Source organism: Manihot esculenta, chromosome 1, assembly GCF_001659605.2.
Source record: "Manihot esculenta cultivar AM560-2 chromosome 1, M.esculenta_v8, whole genome shotgun sequence".
Taxonomy (NCBI): Eukaryota; Viridiplantae; Streptophyta; class Magnoliopsida; order Malpighiales; family Euphorbiaceae; genus Manihot; species Manihot esculenta.
Window position 1 is genome coordinate 41,792,360 of NC_035161.2, and position 15,514 is coordinate 41,807,873.

The window sequence follows — 15,514 nt, forward strand, 5'->3', positions numbered from 1 at the left end:
ATAAAATATCTCTATATTTAATTTTGATAATTGCTGAGTACTTTGAATACATACTATTTTTTAATCATTAAAATTAACTATTATATTTTTATACTCAAAAATTTAATTTAGTAATAAGTAAATTTGAGGGATTTTATATTTTATTTTTTTAATTTTTAATTTTATTTAAAAAAAAAAACAATTACATTTCTCAATATAAATAATTTGATTTTATCAAACTAAACAGACAATCACTCTTACAATGTAAAGGAAAGGTTTTCCGATTGATGGAGCTAAGACGAAAATGTAATTTAATCTTAAAAAAATATATTTTTATAAAAATTACGTCGAAAGGTCACGGCGACAATAGTGCACTTTAGCAGAACTTCATTTATCATGCGCCATCCCAATAAACCTGGCAAAAATCTATAACGGTGCATTTGTGGCCTGTTTCGGGAGAAAGAGAATTTGTTAGCAAAGGATGGCAACAGATGATCAGGAGGTGCCTGAAGGATCTGTCCAGAACATACTAAGCCAAGAGACCCTCAAGTGGGTCTTCGTCGGAGGCAAAGGCGGTGTCGGGAAAACCACTTGCAGTTCCATTCTCTCGATCCTTCTGTCTAGGGTCAGATCGTCTGTATTGATCATATCCACTGACCCAGCTCACAATCTGAGCGATGCTTTTCAACAGCGTTTCACCAAGGCCCCCACTTTGGTCAATGGCTTCAACAATTTATACGCTATGGTATTCGTTTATTTCCTAAATTTGTTGCTCAAAACCTTTCAATTTCTGGGTTTGCGCTTTTTGCTTCTTCTTTGTTTGTGAATTTGTGTGTTCGTGCGTGTAGAGTTTTTATGGTTGTTTTTTAGAGATTTTTGTGATATTTCAAGGAATTTATAAATTATTAACCTTTTTTCATTCAACATTTGTGTATAATTTAGTAATTTTGTTCTTTATTTCTTTTGTCCATGATCTCAGTTCTGATTGTATTGGATTTTGAACAGTTCCTCTCATGTTCATTGTTCCGTGGAACTGTTTTTTTTTTTTTTTTATCGTTAATATCTGTCTTGTTTCAATATCTCAACCTTGTTGTCTGTTGTAATCTTCTATGTAGGAAGTCGATCCTAATGTTGAAAACGAGGACGTAGGCGGAAATGATGGAGTGGACAGTGTGTTTTCTGAGCTAGCGAATGCAATTCCTGGAATCGATGAGGCTATGAGTTTTGCAGAAATGTTGAAGTGAGAACTATTTTTCCCTTTGAACCTGATTATGTTGCAACATCCAAATGGCAAAGTGGATCAATAATTCCTATGACCTAAGAGCTTGATGCTTACACTTTTTTTTTAATATTGGTTTTTTTACAATTCCCCCCCCCCCCCCCCCCTTTTTTTATGTGATGGTGTTGCAATGGAAGCTGAAGCTATTAGCTTTTAATGCATATCTCTGTGAGCTACCCAGAATCCAATGAATTACCATAATAATGGCTCAATTTCAGTCATATTAGAGGTGTTGCCACATAGTTGTAGAGGATTGTTTATCATTGAATCATTGCATAGACAGTTTTAAGGAAGTCCTTTAGATGGTTTGTTTTACCATATATAGGTTCTAATGGTGAACTTATGATTATTCATTATATTATAATAAGCAAAGTTCAACTCTATGGCTATAGATCAACATTGAATTCAAATTAATGTATTATGAAGTTTGGTGAGGCTTTTTCTGTGCTGTGCCTTGTATCTATTTATCCTTTTAAGAAATGCATTACTCAGAGATGCATGTCGAATACATTCTTTTGTAGATTTTGATTGATTTGGTACCAGTTTATTGTATATTTGTAATGATTATGCCTGATGCTTTTACAAACAAATTATTTCCTCCAGATTGGTGCAAACGATGGATTACTCTGTTATTGTATTTGATACGGCTCCAACTGGTCATACACTCCGGTTATTACAATTTCCATCAACTTTAGAGAAGGGGCTTCAAAAAATGATGTCTTTGAAAAGTAAATTTGGTGGGTTATTAAGCCAGGTATGTTGTTTATTAATTTTATCAGAATGCAAGCAAGGTCTTTTTTGGGTTTTCCTTGCACTATTTTGAAGGTTGAAATCTGGACTTTTTTTTTGTTGAAAAATCTGGACTAATTTAACTTAGCTTCCTATCCTTTTTTCTTTGGACATCCATCTTATGCCTGGTTTAGTCGGTTTCTGGTACTAATATATGAATCTAAATTTTGTGGTTTGTCAGCTTTTTTTGTTTACACTATATGATGATGTGGACTGTGGTAATATTTGCAGTAAGACTTGCTTGGTTATCATACCTTTTTGTCTTCCACTCAGCAAACATCAGAATGATTTTCATGGCCAAAGTTTGAGTGAGGCTATGCTATGCTCAGTCTTTTGACCAAATTCGTTTTCATCTCTTATCTCGTTATCTCAGTTAAAGTGGTTATCTTTCCTGTCAAGTGAATTGTGAAAGTCTGTGACCATCAACCATAAATATGTTCTACTCGTCATAAGATGTTGATATCTATATCCATTATCTTCTTTCTACCTTATACTCAGTCTGTTTGATTTGTTTCAAAGTCCTACTGTTGAACTGAATCCAAAATATGTTGGTTTTGTGGTGTTATTGCATCAGAAACCATTAGATGGGCTCTTGGGCAGACCAGATTTGTTTGCTGTCCACATATACTCTAGATTGGACATTCTCAATCTCACCTGCTGTCACATATTAAAACAGCTATTGCATACAATTTTTACTGTAGATAAAATAATTCAAATACATTTACATTTTATTGTGTATCTTATTTATTGTACCATGGATTATTATTGATACATTTATATTTTATAAGGATTGACACTGTTCATTGCAGATGACCCGAATGTTTGGCGTTGAAGAAGAATTTGGTGAAGATGCCCTTTTGGGAAGGCTTGAGGGCATGAAAGATGTGATTGAGCAAGTGAATAGGCAATTCAAAGACCCAGTAAGATCTCTGATTCTTGTGGTTTTCTTTTACCATGATCCAGATTCAATATACTGCTAAATTTGTAAATATGAAATCTAGGATTCATGAAATTTCTCAAGTCATGCATTGCCACTAAATCCATTATGTGGCACCTCTATTCCTTTTGAAGATTCCTATTTTTGGGATTTCTTTTGAATCCTTCTTCATGTTGCTATGTTTTCTTCTCTGTCAGGATATGACAACCTTTGTCTGTGTTTGCATCCCGGAATTTCTCTCACTCTATGAAACAGAGAGATTGGTGCAGGAACTTACCAAATTTGAGATAGATACACATAATATTATCATTAACCAAGTACTTTATAATGAAGAAGGTGTGTTTACTATGTTTATAATCGGTGCCCTTTATTCTCTTAAATAAATGTTAAAACAGTTAATCATTATGGGTCATGTTATTATTAAAGGTGTTGAATCTAAATTGCTCAAAGCAAGAATGCGGATGCAACAAAAGTACCTTGATCAGTTCTACATGTTGTATGATGACTTCCACATCACCAAATTGCCATTATTGCCAGAAGAGGTAATAGTAGCATATAATAGAATTTTTCTTAGTAATATCTTAATATTTGAATGATTCAAAAGCCAAAAAAAAGGGCTTAACATAATATCATTATTTATTTCTATTTGTGTGCAAATTCTTTGATTACTTTCCACATTTTTTATTCAACATATGTCAATGTACCGTACAGCATATGCCCTTAATTGCACCAAAATTGTTTTTAGGAAAAATTACTAGTTAGTCCCTATGATATAGAGAAACTCTCTAGTTGGCCTCTCAGTTTTGAAAAATACATTGAAACGTTCATGGCATTTTAAAAAATCTATTAATTAACCCTCTGTTAATTTTAACCGTTAAGTATTTAAAAAAAAGTCGAAAATACCCTTAATATGATTGGACTAATTAGTGGACTTCTTATAAAATTAAGGGACCAATTAATAAGTTTTTTCAAACTATAGGGACTGAATAATAAAACACTTAACGGAAGGTCGAACTAGTAGATTTTTTAAAAAGTCAATGATGTTTTAATGAATTTTTCAAAACTGAGGGATCGACTAGTAAGTTTTCTCATAATACAAGGACTAAGTAGTAAACTTTTCTTGTTTTTATATGTTTCAATTGGTGCTACAGAGTTTGTTTGTTTGTTTGGCTTCTTGTCGCCTATAATATTATCTTGCCCTTATTTTATGAATGCTTCAGCTGTGGGAATAGTGTCTGCGTGTGTGTTTATACCGCCCATTAATTAGTGGGAGCTGAATGTGATAGGTTACTGGGGTTGAAGCTCTGAAAGCTTTCTCAAGTCATTTTGCGACACCATATCAGCCTTCCACAGGTGGAGGCACAGTGGAAGAGTTGGAACGAAAGATAGATGCCCTAAAGCAGCAATTGACAGATGCTGAAGAAGAATTAGAGAAACTCCGGAAAGGAAAGCAGATTGCCTAATTGCGACCATTCACCCATTTTTCTTGAGATTACAATAAAATGGCATCCGCTTACTTCAACTGCAAGAGAAGTGGATCCCATATTTCACTTTTGAATGATGTTCTGTTTAGATTGATTAATCTTGTGTTTTTTCTGTGGTAGATTAATTTATATATGGATGTTTTTTTGTACCCTCTTCACAATAAGCGGGATTTTATTGTTATTATTAATATTATTGTCAAAGATAAAGATTTCATTTTGAAACTGAATATGGTTATAAGGCACAGGATTTAACCATAAAGGTCCAAATAAAAACCACTACCTAACAAACTAAAGAGTCAGGTTCAAACCCAACACCCAAACAAATCTTATCGAGTAGAAGAGCTCCAACCCAAAGGATTATGACCCGGCAAAAGCAGGAACAAGCGTCGTCAGAAGTAGATTGCTAACTTGTTGCTGAATGTCGATATTCACCCCTGAAGAATAGAAAGATAAATGACTTAAGTCTTGTATGGCATCAAAAGCTCAAGAATCGGCGTAAAACCATCCTCACCTACAAAAGAAGCAACTTAACGGCAGCATCATAGCACTGGCCAGAGAAAGAGTAATAGATCAACCAGAGAGTGGCTAAGGGAGGAGGAGGAAGGGCTCATCAGACTCACTTGCGCTTTATGGGTGACAACTTAGACTTGATTAGGAGATACCGCACACTCTCAAGCCGCTATACAGTTATCTTCGTGGTAAAACAAAATACATTTGCAAGAGCTAGCGAAAATACAAAGGAAAAAACAATCACATAAAGTAGCCTTTCGCAATCTTGCCATGGAAAAATTGGCTGCCAATAAAATACAAAACAAGATAGTATTCAAAATTTCAACTTGAAAGGAAATCCATTATTGAGTTAAGGGTCAGACGAGTACGGCAGTAAAAAGAATATTGTATCTTAGAAACTAAAATTGATAAATAGATAAAAGGAATAAAATAATTCTATAGTTACCATCTTATTTTATATTAAAGTGTTATCACACTCTATCATACATAAAGGTTTTAATTTTTCACAACAGTTAAACTTTGATTTTTACAATATCAATTCATTTTCTTATACCTCATTGATTTTAGTTGAACAAAATTAGCATAGAACGGTACACTTCACTTTCATGATATAAACATGAGTGTTGCAAACAATGCAATGGATGGATAATTTGGTCTACGTTGTTTACATCTTCCATATGGTGATAAAGCTCTATCCTATCAACCGATGCTTCATGTTTTCTATTGAAAAATTTGATGAATGAATACATGCGAAGTTTTATCATTTTCTACATCCAGTATTCTTTTATTGCCTTGTATATTGGTGATATAATAAGCATTTTTGCCAAAATATGAAGTTGCAAACATTAATAACTTTCATCTACGTTGGTTTAAAGCCAACACCACCGGAAAAGATTTCTCACACCCATTCACGGCGTCGACGATGAAAAGCCATTGCATAGATAAAGTAAATTTTCATTTGTAAAGGAGTAAAGGAAGGTGATCAAGATTCTATGTATTATGAACAATTATCTTGTTCCAATTAGCAAATCAGTTGAGATGGCCGAGTTGGTCTAAGGCGCCAGATTAAGGTTCTGGTCCGAAAGGGCGTGGGTTCAAATCCCACTCTCAACATGTATTTATTTTTTTTCCCTTTTCTCGCATATTTACCATTTTCCTCACCCGTTATTTCTTTCCTTCTGAAGTTAAAAACATATTATCCTCCTTCAATTACCGCTCTCTTATCCAACTTAACAACCCATCAAAGAGAACCAAATGGCTGGCAGGATTGTGCTTCCAACTTCTATCAAGAAACCCAAAAACAGCGGAGAACTCTCCAGTTGTTGAACACTTTTCAGTCCTTTCGTCCAAAGCCCCAGCTTTACAGTCCTCTCCTCTCCTGGATGCTGGGAATATCTTAGTTTTGCTGATATGAAAAATTATAACTTTCAAGAGATCGGCTTAAATGTTTTAGTTCTCCCACTTCAGGATGCTACAAATTATCACATAAGCCATACTTCTGTAGTGCATTTGAGAGCATCAGTAGTACTTCCCTAAGAGAGCTTTCAGTCGATGAATGCTCTTAAAAGATCACAAAAATAAGCCAATTGCTCATCTAATTATACCCTTTTGATTTACTCAAGTTCTTCCCTTTCAAGAGAAAAATTGTACAATAGAAGGAACAGCGCATATAATTCATGATTGCAGCACATAAACCAAGTTTTTAAGGACAGATAGCCATCCTATACGCCTTAACATATTCTTTCACATAACATCTTTAGTGGTGAAGTTCACAAATACGACTAGCTACAATTACTTGCAATATGAAAGCAGCAACAATCTACTAGATACTATCCACCGTGCAATGTTGAAATAAAGACCACCACATCCTTCTCTTCCAGTGTGGTATCAAGCTGACCACTGAGCTCCCAATCACAGTCATTTACCAGGACCAGAACGCCAGGTCTCCTGTAAGAGAAACCGAGAACTGGAAATAATTAACAAAAATCCAATGATGATGACTTGATCAAAACTTTATCAATGGTATAGAACTTCTTTTCTTTGTTTTCACTAAACCAATCTCCAACCAGTCTTGCACCCCAATAAAACTTCATTTTAAAGGTAGGGTGGGGGAGGGGAATCTTAATTATTTCTCCCAATTTTATCTAGCACTATTCTTGCATCACTTGGGATGAATTACCATATGCACACTAATGAACATAGTTAAACACAATGGAGAAAAAGCTTAAAAACATACACAGAATCCCCTTTCATGAACATTTCAGGCCTCTCCCTGACTAAATTTGTGCGAACCCAAGCGAGCAAGTCTCTCATGGTTAACTGTGCAAGATCATAAAGAACTGAATATGTCAACTACAAATACTGTTAGTGTTGTGCATTTTTGCTCATCAAAATAAAGTGTACCTTCTCTTCTCCATTTTTCAGTTGGACGTTGATATTATGAATCTTCACTGAATCACAAAGGAGCTCTAGCCCTCCACTGCATCAGAAAAATAACCCGATGAAGATTTGATCATAAAGTGTAAAATGAGATGAAAGAAGATCAGTTATGTGCTCGAATATTTCATTAAATTATAAGAGACTACAATCTAAAAGCACTCAACTTCATGTTTCCGCTCTCCATTGGAGAGAAAAAGTTGGTTAAATTCAGAATTCTAAGTAAAGAAAGGGAACAGGAGGGACACGATATCAAATCCTTTGAAATAATCATCAATGGCTAAATTTTCATTTCATAAATCATATCAATTCATGAGACAACCCTAAGCGCATACCATACTATACCATAAAATAACATTAATCCCCGTCTCTTAACGAACCAGATATTCAACAAGCAGTTTAAATATGATGAACATGAAGCAATATTTGAAAAAGAAAAGCCGTCAGATCGGAATCAAGAGAGGGAAAGCCATAGAAATGATGAACTTACCCGAATTCAAGAGTGAGTTGCATGTTCAATATCTGTGCACAATTCGAAAACCCTAGCCTGACGGAAGAAAGAAAACACGCTCACTTCATTTGACGAAAATGTCAGGTTGATAGGTTCTGAAATCGATCGATAGAAACGACGCCGTATGTATTCTTCAATCTCCCATAATAATTAAAAATATATATATAGTCTAGATGGGTTCGGATACCCTATAATCAGGCCTATTGGGCTAACCCAATCAAACCAATAAATTGACCGCATGCTTCCCTAAACCAAAACTGAAACTGCATTAAAACATATTTAAAATAGCAATTAATTATGATATGATATGAACGAACTAATTAAAAAGGAATCAAAATAACCTGGACGAAGATTTGTTTAACATTAATATTATTGATGAATATATTTTAATAAAAATTATTTTTAAAAAATATTATTAAATTAATTTTAAAATAAATTTGATATTAAAGAAAATAAAATAATAAAATGTATTATTCAAATATGGGTGGATGTACTAAAAGTTTGCTGGTCTTTTAAAAGCCCTTTTGATATTTAATTATTAATATTTTAATGGTATTAAATGTAAAATTATTTTAAGACAATTGAAAAATACAACTCTAACCAAAGAAAAAGTTATTTTCTTCTAAAAAAAATGTTTTTTGAGATTTGATATTTATATACAATTATCAATATTATTATATGTATCTCTTTTTTAATTATTAAAAAATATATTTTCAATCAATAAATTTTAACATGAATTATTATTTTAAATTGCATTGCGACAAGTAGTTATGTAAAATTTAATCCAATAAACTTTTTCTAATAAACAATAATATTTGATAAATAATTTAACTTATTTGCATTATTTTATAATCAATTCATCGTTTTGATCACAACAATGATCTTCTGCTACTCGCCCACCCAACTACACATAACGACACAGTTTGACTTAACATCCTACGGTTGAAGACGACAGAATTGTGACCCAGATCAACGGTGAAAGTAAAGTGCCTTGTTTTTCCCACAACAAAAGATCATAACTCCACACTTGCAGCTTCTCTCCCATTTGTTTCACTCTCTTCCTGCTACTCCTCTCTCGCAAGCCTTTCTTTTCTCATCTATTTCTCTTCAAATCCAACTCCATAGACAAATTATTCTCGAGGGTTCCATTTCATATTCGGTGCTTGGTCCAAAAATACCAAAGAGAGTTGCTCCTGCAATTGAGGATCAGGTTCTGGGTTTTGATTCTGGTATTTGGAGAGCTGAGTCTCTCTTTCTGCCTTTTTGTTTTGGATAGAGATTTTTTGCCATGGAGGCTTATAAAAGATGGGTGAGGAGGAACAAAGATTACGTGCACTCACTAGAATCTCTTGCCAATGTAAGCTGTGTCATTTGTGCATATGGAGATTTTGGCTTTGAATGTTTTGTTTGTCGTGGTTTGCACCAAATTTTCAATGGAGAAATCTTGTTTAGGAAAGCTAGTTTTTCCCGGATGCACAAATCCATGTATTTTATTTATAAATTTTATTGTTTGAATTTTCTGTCCAGCTGGTGGTAAATGTAAAAACTCCAGTAACCTAAATTTGCTATAGGATTTGTTTGTATATTTGAGTAATCTGATTTGAGTGTCGAAAATTTTTGTGCAGGGCTTGACGTGGCTTCTTCCTGAACGGTTTTCTGCTTCAGAGATAGGACCAGAAGCAGGTTTTTTGTGAAACTTTGGTAACATTTGGCTTCTTCTTTTGAGCTAAGAATTTGTTAGTTAGGGCTTTTCCTTTGAAATAAAATGATGGAGATAGTGTTCAAATTAATATTTGTAGTATATCAAATTTCGTGTTTGTGTTTTACTTCAGTTCTGATTTAATAATTAAAGAAAACATGTGTCTGTTATTGTTGAATGTGACTTGTTTTTTCTCAACTCCAAAGCATAAGTTTTTTATTTTGAGTGACTTGCAGTGTTACTTCTCCATTCCATCAAATAACCAGTCCGATTTTTTAGTTTTTTTTTTTTTTTCCCATCCTTTGTATCGCCTTAAATTGTTGAATTGCGCAATTTATAATCATGTGCAGTAACTGCTATCTTGGGCGTAATCACTGCTATCAATGAGCACATTATCGATACAGCGCCAACCCAGTGGCAGGATAGCTCTGCAGAGCCATATCATTTTCCTTATTCATTGTGCATATCTGCAATAAAGGACTTGGAAACACTAGTTGAAGTTACAGCGCAACACTATTATGGTGAAGATAAGAAATGGAATTTCTTAGCTGTTACAGAAGCTCTGAAGTAAGCTGCATTTATGATAAATGTGTGCCCCTTTTTTATTCACTTGGACTGATTTTTATCCTGGCATGTTTATATGCCTAATAATTGAAATTTTCTATGCTTAGGGTGTTGGTTAGGCTGGCTTTGTTTTGGAATAGTGGATATAAGATCCTTTTGCATGGTGGAGAGACACCAAATCTCGAAAAGCATTCAAATTTATGTTCTCAGCAAACTGTTGGTGGTTTCTCAAAGCCTGCAAACCATCATGGGCCTAGTCATTTACGAGATATTAATGGATGGAATCCATGGAATCTAGAAGGGAGGGCATTGTCAGCATTGAGCAGGTTTGGAGAAAATGCTAGAATGGTATCTGACAGAGTATGGTTGGTTAGGGTTCAACATCCACAAGCAATCATGAAGCCTCTGTGTAACTATTTATTCAACTCTTGCTGAAGTTAATTAAATTTTTGGGTCATTGTCATTCATATTTCAATTATATCTTTACAGCTCCAGTGGTTGAGAGGATGACACTTTCAACAATATTGTCTGAGAAAGGTTTACGAGGAGCATTATTTGTCATGGGAGAGGTGCTCTATATCACAAGACCCCTTATTTATGTTTTGTTTATCAGAAAACATGGAATTCGGTCGTGGATCCCTTGGTTTTTTTCTCTGGCTGTGGATTTTATTGGAATAGGCGTTCTAACACAAGTTGCAAAGTCAATACATGGTGGAAAAGGGCAACCATTTCATCTTACTGTGTCTGAAAATGATGAGGTGGGGATTCTTCAGGATTTTATATTGTAATTTTTTAACTCCAGTTCATTAGAACTCAGGTTTTATCTGGCAATGTACTCTTAAAAGTTTTTTTTTTCTCGAAAGCTTTTAGTCATCTGATGATAGATTTAATTTCATGTTTGAACCAGTTAAAAAGAAGGAAATTGTTATGGGCTCTTTACCTAATGAGAGATCCATTCTTTAGCAAGTACACCAGGTACTGATGTGTTTTCCAAGTCGCTTCCCAATTTTTTCAATTTCTTGGTCGGAATAACCCAAGAAATAACAGAATGCTTTGTTAATCATTTCAGGCAGAGACTTGAAAGCACTGAAAAACTAATGGAACCTGTTCCAATTGTTGGACTTCTAACTGGTAAGTTTTGTATGTTATCGTAATTTTAAGGATTTTGATGTGTTATGTTCACTTCTTCTCCTTATTTTTTTTTTTATTGTGGTTGAAGTTATTTCTTAATTCTTTATTTACATATCCTCTGAATGTGCAGCAAAAATTGTTGAGCTCGTCATTGGAGCTCAGACTCGTTACACTTACATGTCAGGATCATGAGACAAATCGCAAGAAGTTAGTCTCTGATGTTTTCCAAGCTTTCAGGTGAAGTATACCACCAAATTGTAGGTCTTTTTTTTTTTTTTTTTTTTCCCATCCTAGTGTACTCTTTACTCTGGACACAGTTACCACTGTTAAATGATTTGTGCATATTACGTCGGTGTCAGGTAAGAAATTCAAGAAAGCTTTTTTTTTTTAATGAAACTGGCTACAAATACTCTAATTAAGTTGAATACGTGCAGATGCAGAGTGCTCAATTGTTGTGTGCTTTGAGATTGCTTTGGTGGTCTTCTTGAGTTCAGGCAGGATATATGTGAACATTATGGGAAAATTTTATCTAGACTTAATCTACATGAATTCATAGTGTAAATACACAGAATTTTATGTAGGCTTCATTCTCACTTTACACTATATAGATTTTATATAGACCTGGTATATACAAGAATTTCCCAAACACTATTACATGTTAGTTTATGGCGTGGGTGTAAATGGCATCAAGTTGGTAGTCCTGGCCCTGGCCCTGGCCCTGGCCAATAGTTGGCTCAAATGGAATTTAGATGGATCAAATTTTGATCGACTAAAATTAAATATAAATTATACCGAAATTATCAAAATTAGTCAATTTGGTTCGGGATAAATTTGAATTTGTAAAAATAAGATGAAAATGAAAACCCTGCAATCGTGGAATTTGATTCAACTAAAACTGAATCTGAATGGATTTGGGACTAGAATCAAGAGGCTCAATGGTTTTGATCCGAATCCCTTTGAACCTTGAATTGGAACCCGTGGGCCGCAGTTAACATCAAGGGTCCCTATGTAGTGGCCCAAAAATTAGTGGACTATTTTTTTATATCAGCTGCGAACTTTATATATAAGTATTAAGTTAATGATGAGAGTTAAGAAACCAGCCGCTGTTGCCGATCCATTCAATGAAACCACTTCCGAGTATTTGTGTTGCTTATGTATACAATAATAAGACCGTAAGACTGTACATGTATTAATGCAGGTAAATTATCATATATCATGTATCTAGAATTTTATTGGTAAAAATTAAAATTTTTTTAAATTATAAATGGTAGAGCCCATTTTTTATAAATGAGGGAGCACCTATATCGAACATGCTTAATAATCTTTCAAATATTTATTTTGCGTACGTGTATAATAGAACTATATATATATATTTCTAGATTAGGGTATCAAGTTTCAATGGTTGGAATGAAGCCCATAACACAAGTGTGTGGTGTAATGTTATGTTGTATTGTAAGTAATAACACAAGTGTAATGTTTTGCTTTTTATTAATTTAATTTAATTTATTTATTCAAATTCTGACGATTCTAGTTAATATCTTCGGAGCTCAGCCATCTACCCTCCCTGTCCCACTCTTCTGCCACTCCTTGTGGGGATGTGGCCCACCCTTCTTTTCGGCCTTTTAATTTTTTATAGGTTTAGCCTTTCCTTTCCTGTCAAGGATATGGTCAAATTTTTAAGTGGGCCTTCCCACTGGCCCAATTTCCCTTCTAAGAAGAAAGTATCAAAATTATATTACCACAAACAATGACGTGTTAAACTCCCATTAGCCGATGGTGGTGCGCACTATGCGAAGTTCTTGCTGGTGTAAAAGCATGCGGTGGGGTCCATGTACCGCACAGACACACCTGGGATCCACCCAAATTGTGGTCCCTTATCTAAAATTGGTCTGGGGCCTCAGGGAAAGGGTCTGTGACCATACCCATCGTCTAGGGGGTGGTGGGACCCATAACACCAAGGGGATAAGGGCATGAGGTAATTAGGGGGGCCCTGCTCATTTCTCATCAGACCAGTGAAAATGGTGGGATCCACCACCACAATGCCGCGGTAGGGTTTGGGCCCACTTTTGAAGAATCAAACCCACAGATAGATGGTGAGAGAGTGGCATTTGTGTGGTGGGATCCACAAGATGAATGGTGGAGCCGTTATATTGACAGATTGGTAATGGGTCCACTCAGATGTATCGTTGCCGTACGATACAAGTTGGGGGGGGTGCAGTGGCAGTGCAGCCTTACAAATAAGTCCCCATGATAAAGTGGCGTTTGGAGTTTGGTTTTGTCATTTTCAATCAGCAGAACCAACGTGATGCTCATTGTTCACTGGGCTCTACCGCACTTGATCCCAACTACAACCTTACCGTTTACCTCCGTGGAAGTGCACTCTCCAAATCACTTTTTCCTTTTTAAAATTTATTAAAGGACAGATAATTGTCCATCCCTAATCTTGGTATATAGGAAGATACTCAACATCACCCCTATCCGATAACATAATAAATAATATAAGGTAAAAAATGAAAATTGAAAGTAAATTTATTTTTTAATTAAAAATTATTTTTTATTATTACATGTGAATATACTTTTTCATATTTTTTTATATATAAAATGAAAATTAGAGTTTTCGTATAAAATGAAATGGGAAACATAAATTGCTTACAAATTTTAAAAATATTCATAAATTTCATAATTAAAAAAATAAATCCTTTAAAAAACTTAATTTCTTTACTTCTAAATACTTGTTAGTGTATTATTAATTCATAATTGTAAATAAATAGTTTTAACTAGTTATTTAATATCCATTATGAAAAATGTTATAATATAATTTTTGTTATGCAAGGGTTGTTGTTTTTCATTTAGAAAATAGAACAATTATTATAAAAAAAAAAAAAAAAAAAAAAAAAAAAAACTAGCTTTTTCATTTGAGTTTGTAGAAGGAAGCAATGTAATTCAAAATTTTGTTTCCAATTATTTTTAAAAAAATTTTGTAAAAAATAAAATAAAATAAAATATTGAATCTAGTTCATTATAAAAAGAGTACGCAATGCAATTTAAATATTTTGTCTTAATTAAAACTTATTTATACTTATTTTACCCCAATTAGTTTAAAAAATCAATAATTATATACAAATGATAGTACATGTTTAATGTGTAAAATTCAAACTTAATATTAATATAATCCAACAAGGTAGGTGTGCCCTCCAACACTGTTGATGCCTCATTTAATAGCTTCACCATCAATGTCAGCTTCATTCTAAATTCAATTAGGGTTTAATTTCATTAATAACTATCCTATAACTGTTATTGCTGAAACTTTGGCCTTGCGTCAATGTTTATCTTATGCTAGAGATTGTTTTCTTCAGGCAGGTTGTATTTTTACGGATAACCAATCCTTAGTCTTGGCTATTCGCTCTCCTCTGGATGACTTTTCAGAGTTTGGATTAGTTGTTTCTGATTATAAAGATATTATGCGGTCTCAGGGTAACATTCATGTTTGTTGGGTACGGCGTTCAGAAAATAGAGCCGCCCATTTATTAGCTAGAGAGTCTATTCATCATGGTAGATTCAATATTTGGATTGACATTCCTGATTGTCTCTTGGATTATTATTCTATAAGATAAATAAAGTTTTTCTTGATTCAAAAAAAAAAAAAAAAAAAAAAACTAAAATCCTATAATTAAAATACTGATGTGAATGGACAATTGAAAATTAGCCCTAATATGTGAAAATTAATTAAAACTAAATAATTAGGGTTTTCTGGAATTGTGGGTATGAATACAAGGAGAGAAGTGGATAAAGTTCACTTGATCTGTCTAGGTGTAGAAAATGATTGAGAACAGTATTGTTTGGTTTATGTACGGATTCATTTGTCACTAACGAAACCCGAATACTTCCATACCCAACAATGGTTTTTTTCTCGCAAAATATATATTTGTATTTTTACGGTAATTTTAATTTTAAAAAGATTATGACACGTGTAAATTATTAACATTACATCGCAATCTTAATGAAAGAATATTATATATATAAATATTAGTATAAGAAATATTAGTAAATTTCAGTTTTAATTTTATATATTATAAATTATTATTATAAAGTTATTTATTGTTGATAGTAAAATTAAGTAATAATTTAAGCATCACGAATATATTTTAATATGTTTATAGTCTATGTTAATATATATTATGATTGTAAAATTATT

At 33.6% G+C, this 15,514-nt stretch overlaps 3 protein-coding genes and 1 non-coding gene across 5 annotated transcripts; 3 read left to right on the forward strand and 1 right to left on the reverse strand.

Annotated features, from left to right (window-relative positions):
* Window positions 1–352: 352 nt before the first annotated feature.
* On the forward strand, window positions 353–4,695 carry LOC110615900 (ATPase GET3A). Its single transcript, XM_043949683.1, has 7 exons — window positions 353–724; window positions 1,095–1,219; window positions 1,862–2,012; window positions 2,857–2,967; window positions 3,182–3,320; window positions 3,411–3,526; window positions 4,271–4,695. Exons 1-7 carry the CDS (start codon window positions 461–463, stop codon window positions 4,445–4,447), a joined length of 1,083 nt encoding a protein of 360 aa, XP_043805618.1. The 5' UTR covers window positions 353–460; the 3' UTR covers window positions 4,448–4,695.
* Window positions 4,696–6,010: 1,315 nt separating this feature from the next.
* Window positions 6,011–6,091, forward strand: TRNAL-AAG. Its single transcript has one exon. It is a non-coding gene; the product is annotated as a tRNA-Leu (tRNA).
* A 473-nt stretch (window positions 6,092–6,564) lies between these two features.
* Window positions 6,565–8,060, reverse strand: LOC110620414 (ubiquitin-related modifier 1 homolog 2). Its single transcript, XM_021764143.2, has 4 exons — window positions 7,905–8,060; window positions 7,382–7,457; window positions 7,215–7,297; window positions 6,565–6,925 (listed from the first exon to the last, which is right to left on the reverse strand). Exons 1-4 carry the CDS (start codon window positions 7,925–7,927, stop codon window positions 6,808–6,810), a joined length of 300 nt encoding a protein of 99 aa, XP_021619835.1. The 5' UTR covers window positions 7,928–8,060; the 3' UTR covers window positions 6,565–6,807.
* An 883-nt stretch (window positions 8,061–8,943) lies between these two features.
* On the forward strand, window positions 8,944–11,922 carry LOC110618867 (peroxisome biogenesis protein 16). 2 transcript variants are annotated; one of them, XR_006348265.1, is made up of 9 exons: window positions 8,944–9,282; window positions 9,551–9,608; window positions 9,975–10,191; window positions 10,296–10,597; window positions 10,678–10,946; window positions 11,096–11,163; window positions 11,258–11,319; window positions 11,450–11,576; window positions 11,754–11,922. XR_006348265.1 is itself a non-coding variant. In XM_021762143.2 (9 exons), the coding sequence occupies exons 1-8, from the start codon at window positions 9,214–9,216 to the stop codon at window positions 11,509–11,511; spliced, it is 1,107 nt and encodes a 368-aa protein (XP_021617835.1). In that variant the 5' UTR covers window positions 8,944–9,213; the 3' UTR covers window positions 11,512–11,556; window positions 11,754–11,922. The 2 variants fall into 2 exon arrangements, 1 of the variants encoding a protein (XP_021617835.1); XM_021762143.2 differs by having other exon boundaries at window positions 11,450–11,556.
* Window positions 11,923–15,514: the final 3,592 nt, after the last annotated feature.

What these genes read in the sequence shown, in the direction of transcription:
- LOC110618867 (XM_021762143.2), top strand. Translation starts at nt 9,214, where the DNA reads ATGGAGGCTTATAAAAGATGGGTGAGGAGGAACAAAGATTACGTGCAC. An exon ending in CTGTGTCTGAAAATGATGAG is followed by an intron (nt 10,947 to 11,095) that starts GTGGGGATTCTT and finishes TGTTTGAACCAG; the next exon opens with TTAAAAAGAAGGAAATTGTT. An exon ending in AATTGTTGGACTTCTAACTG is followed by an intron (nt 11,320 to 11,449) that starts GTAAGTTTTGTA and finishes CTGAATGTGCAG; the next exon opens with CAAAAATTGTTGAGCTCGTC.
- LOC110615900 (XM_043949683.1), top strand. Translation starts at nt 461, where the DNA reads ATGGCAACAGATGATCAGGAGGTGCCTGAAGGATCTGTCCAGAACATA. An exon ending in TTGGTGGGTTATTAAGCCAG is followed by an intron (nt 2,013 to 2,856) that starts GTATGTTGTTTA and finishes TGTTCATTGCAG; the next exon opens with ATGACCCGAATGTTTGGCGT. An exon ending in ATAGGCAATTCAAAGACCCA is followed by an intron (nt 2,968 to 3,181) that starts GTAAGATCTCTG and finishes CTTCTCTGTCAG; the next exon opens with GATATGACAACCTTTGTCTG.
- LOC110620414 (XM_021764143.2), bottom strand. Translation starts at nt 7,927, where the DNA reads ATGCAACTCACTCTTGAATTCGG. An exon ending in TGAAAAATGGAGAAGAGAAG is followed by an intron (nt 7,298 to 7,381) that starts GTACACTTTATT and finishes GATCTTGCACAG; the next exon opens with TTAACCATGAGAGACTTGCT. An exon ending in TTCATGAAAGGGGATTCTGT is followed by an intron (nt 6,926 to 7,214) that starts GTATGTTTTTAA and finishes TTTCTCTTACAG; the next exon opens with GAGACCTGGCGTTCTGGTCC.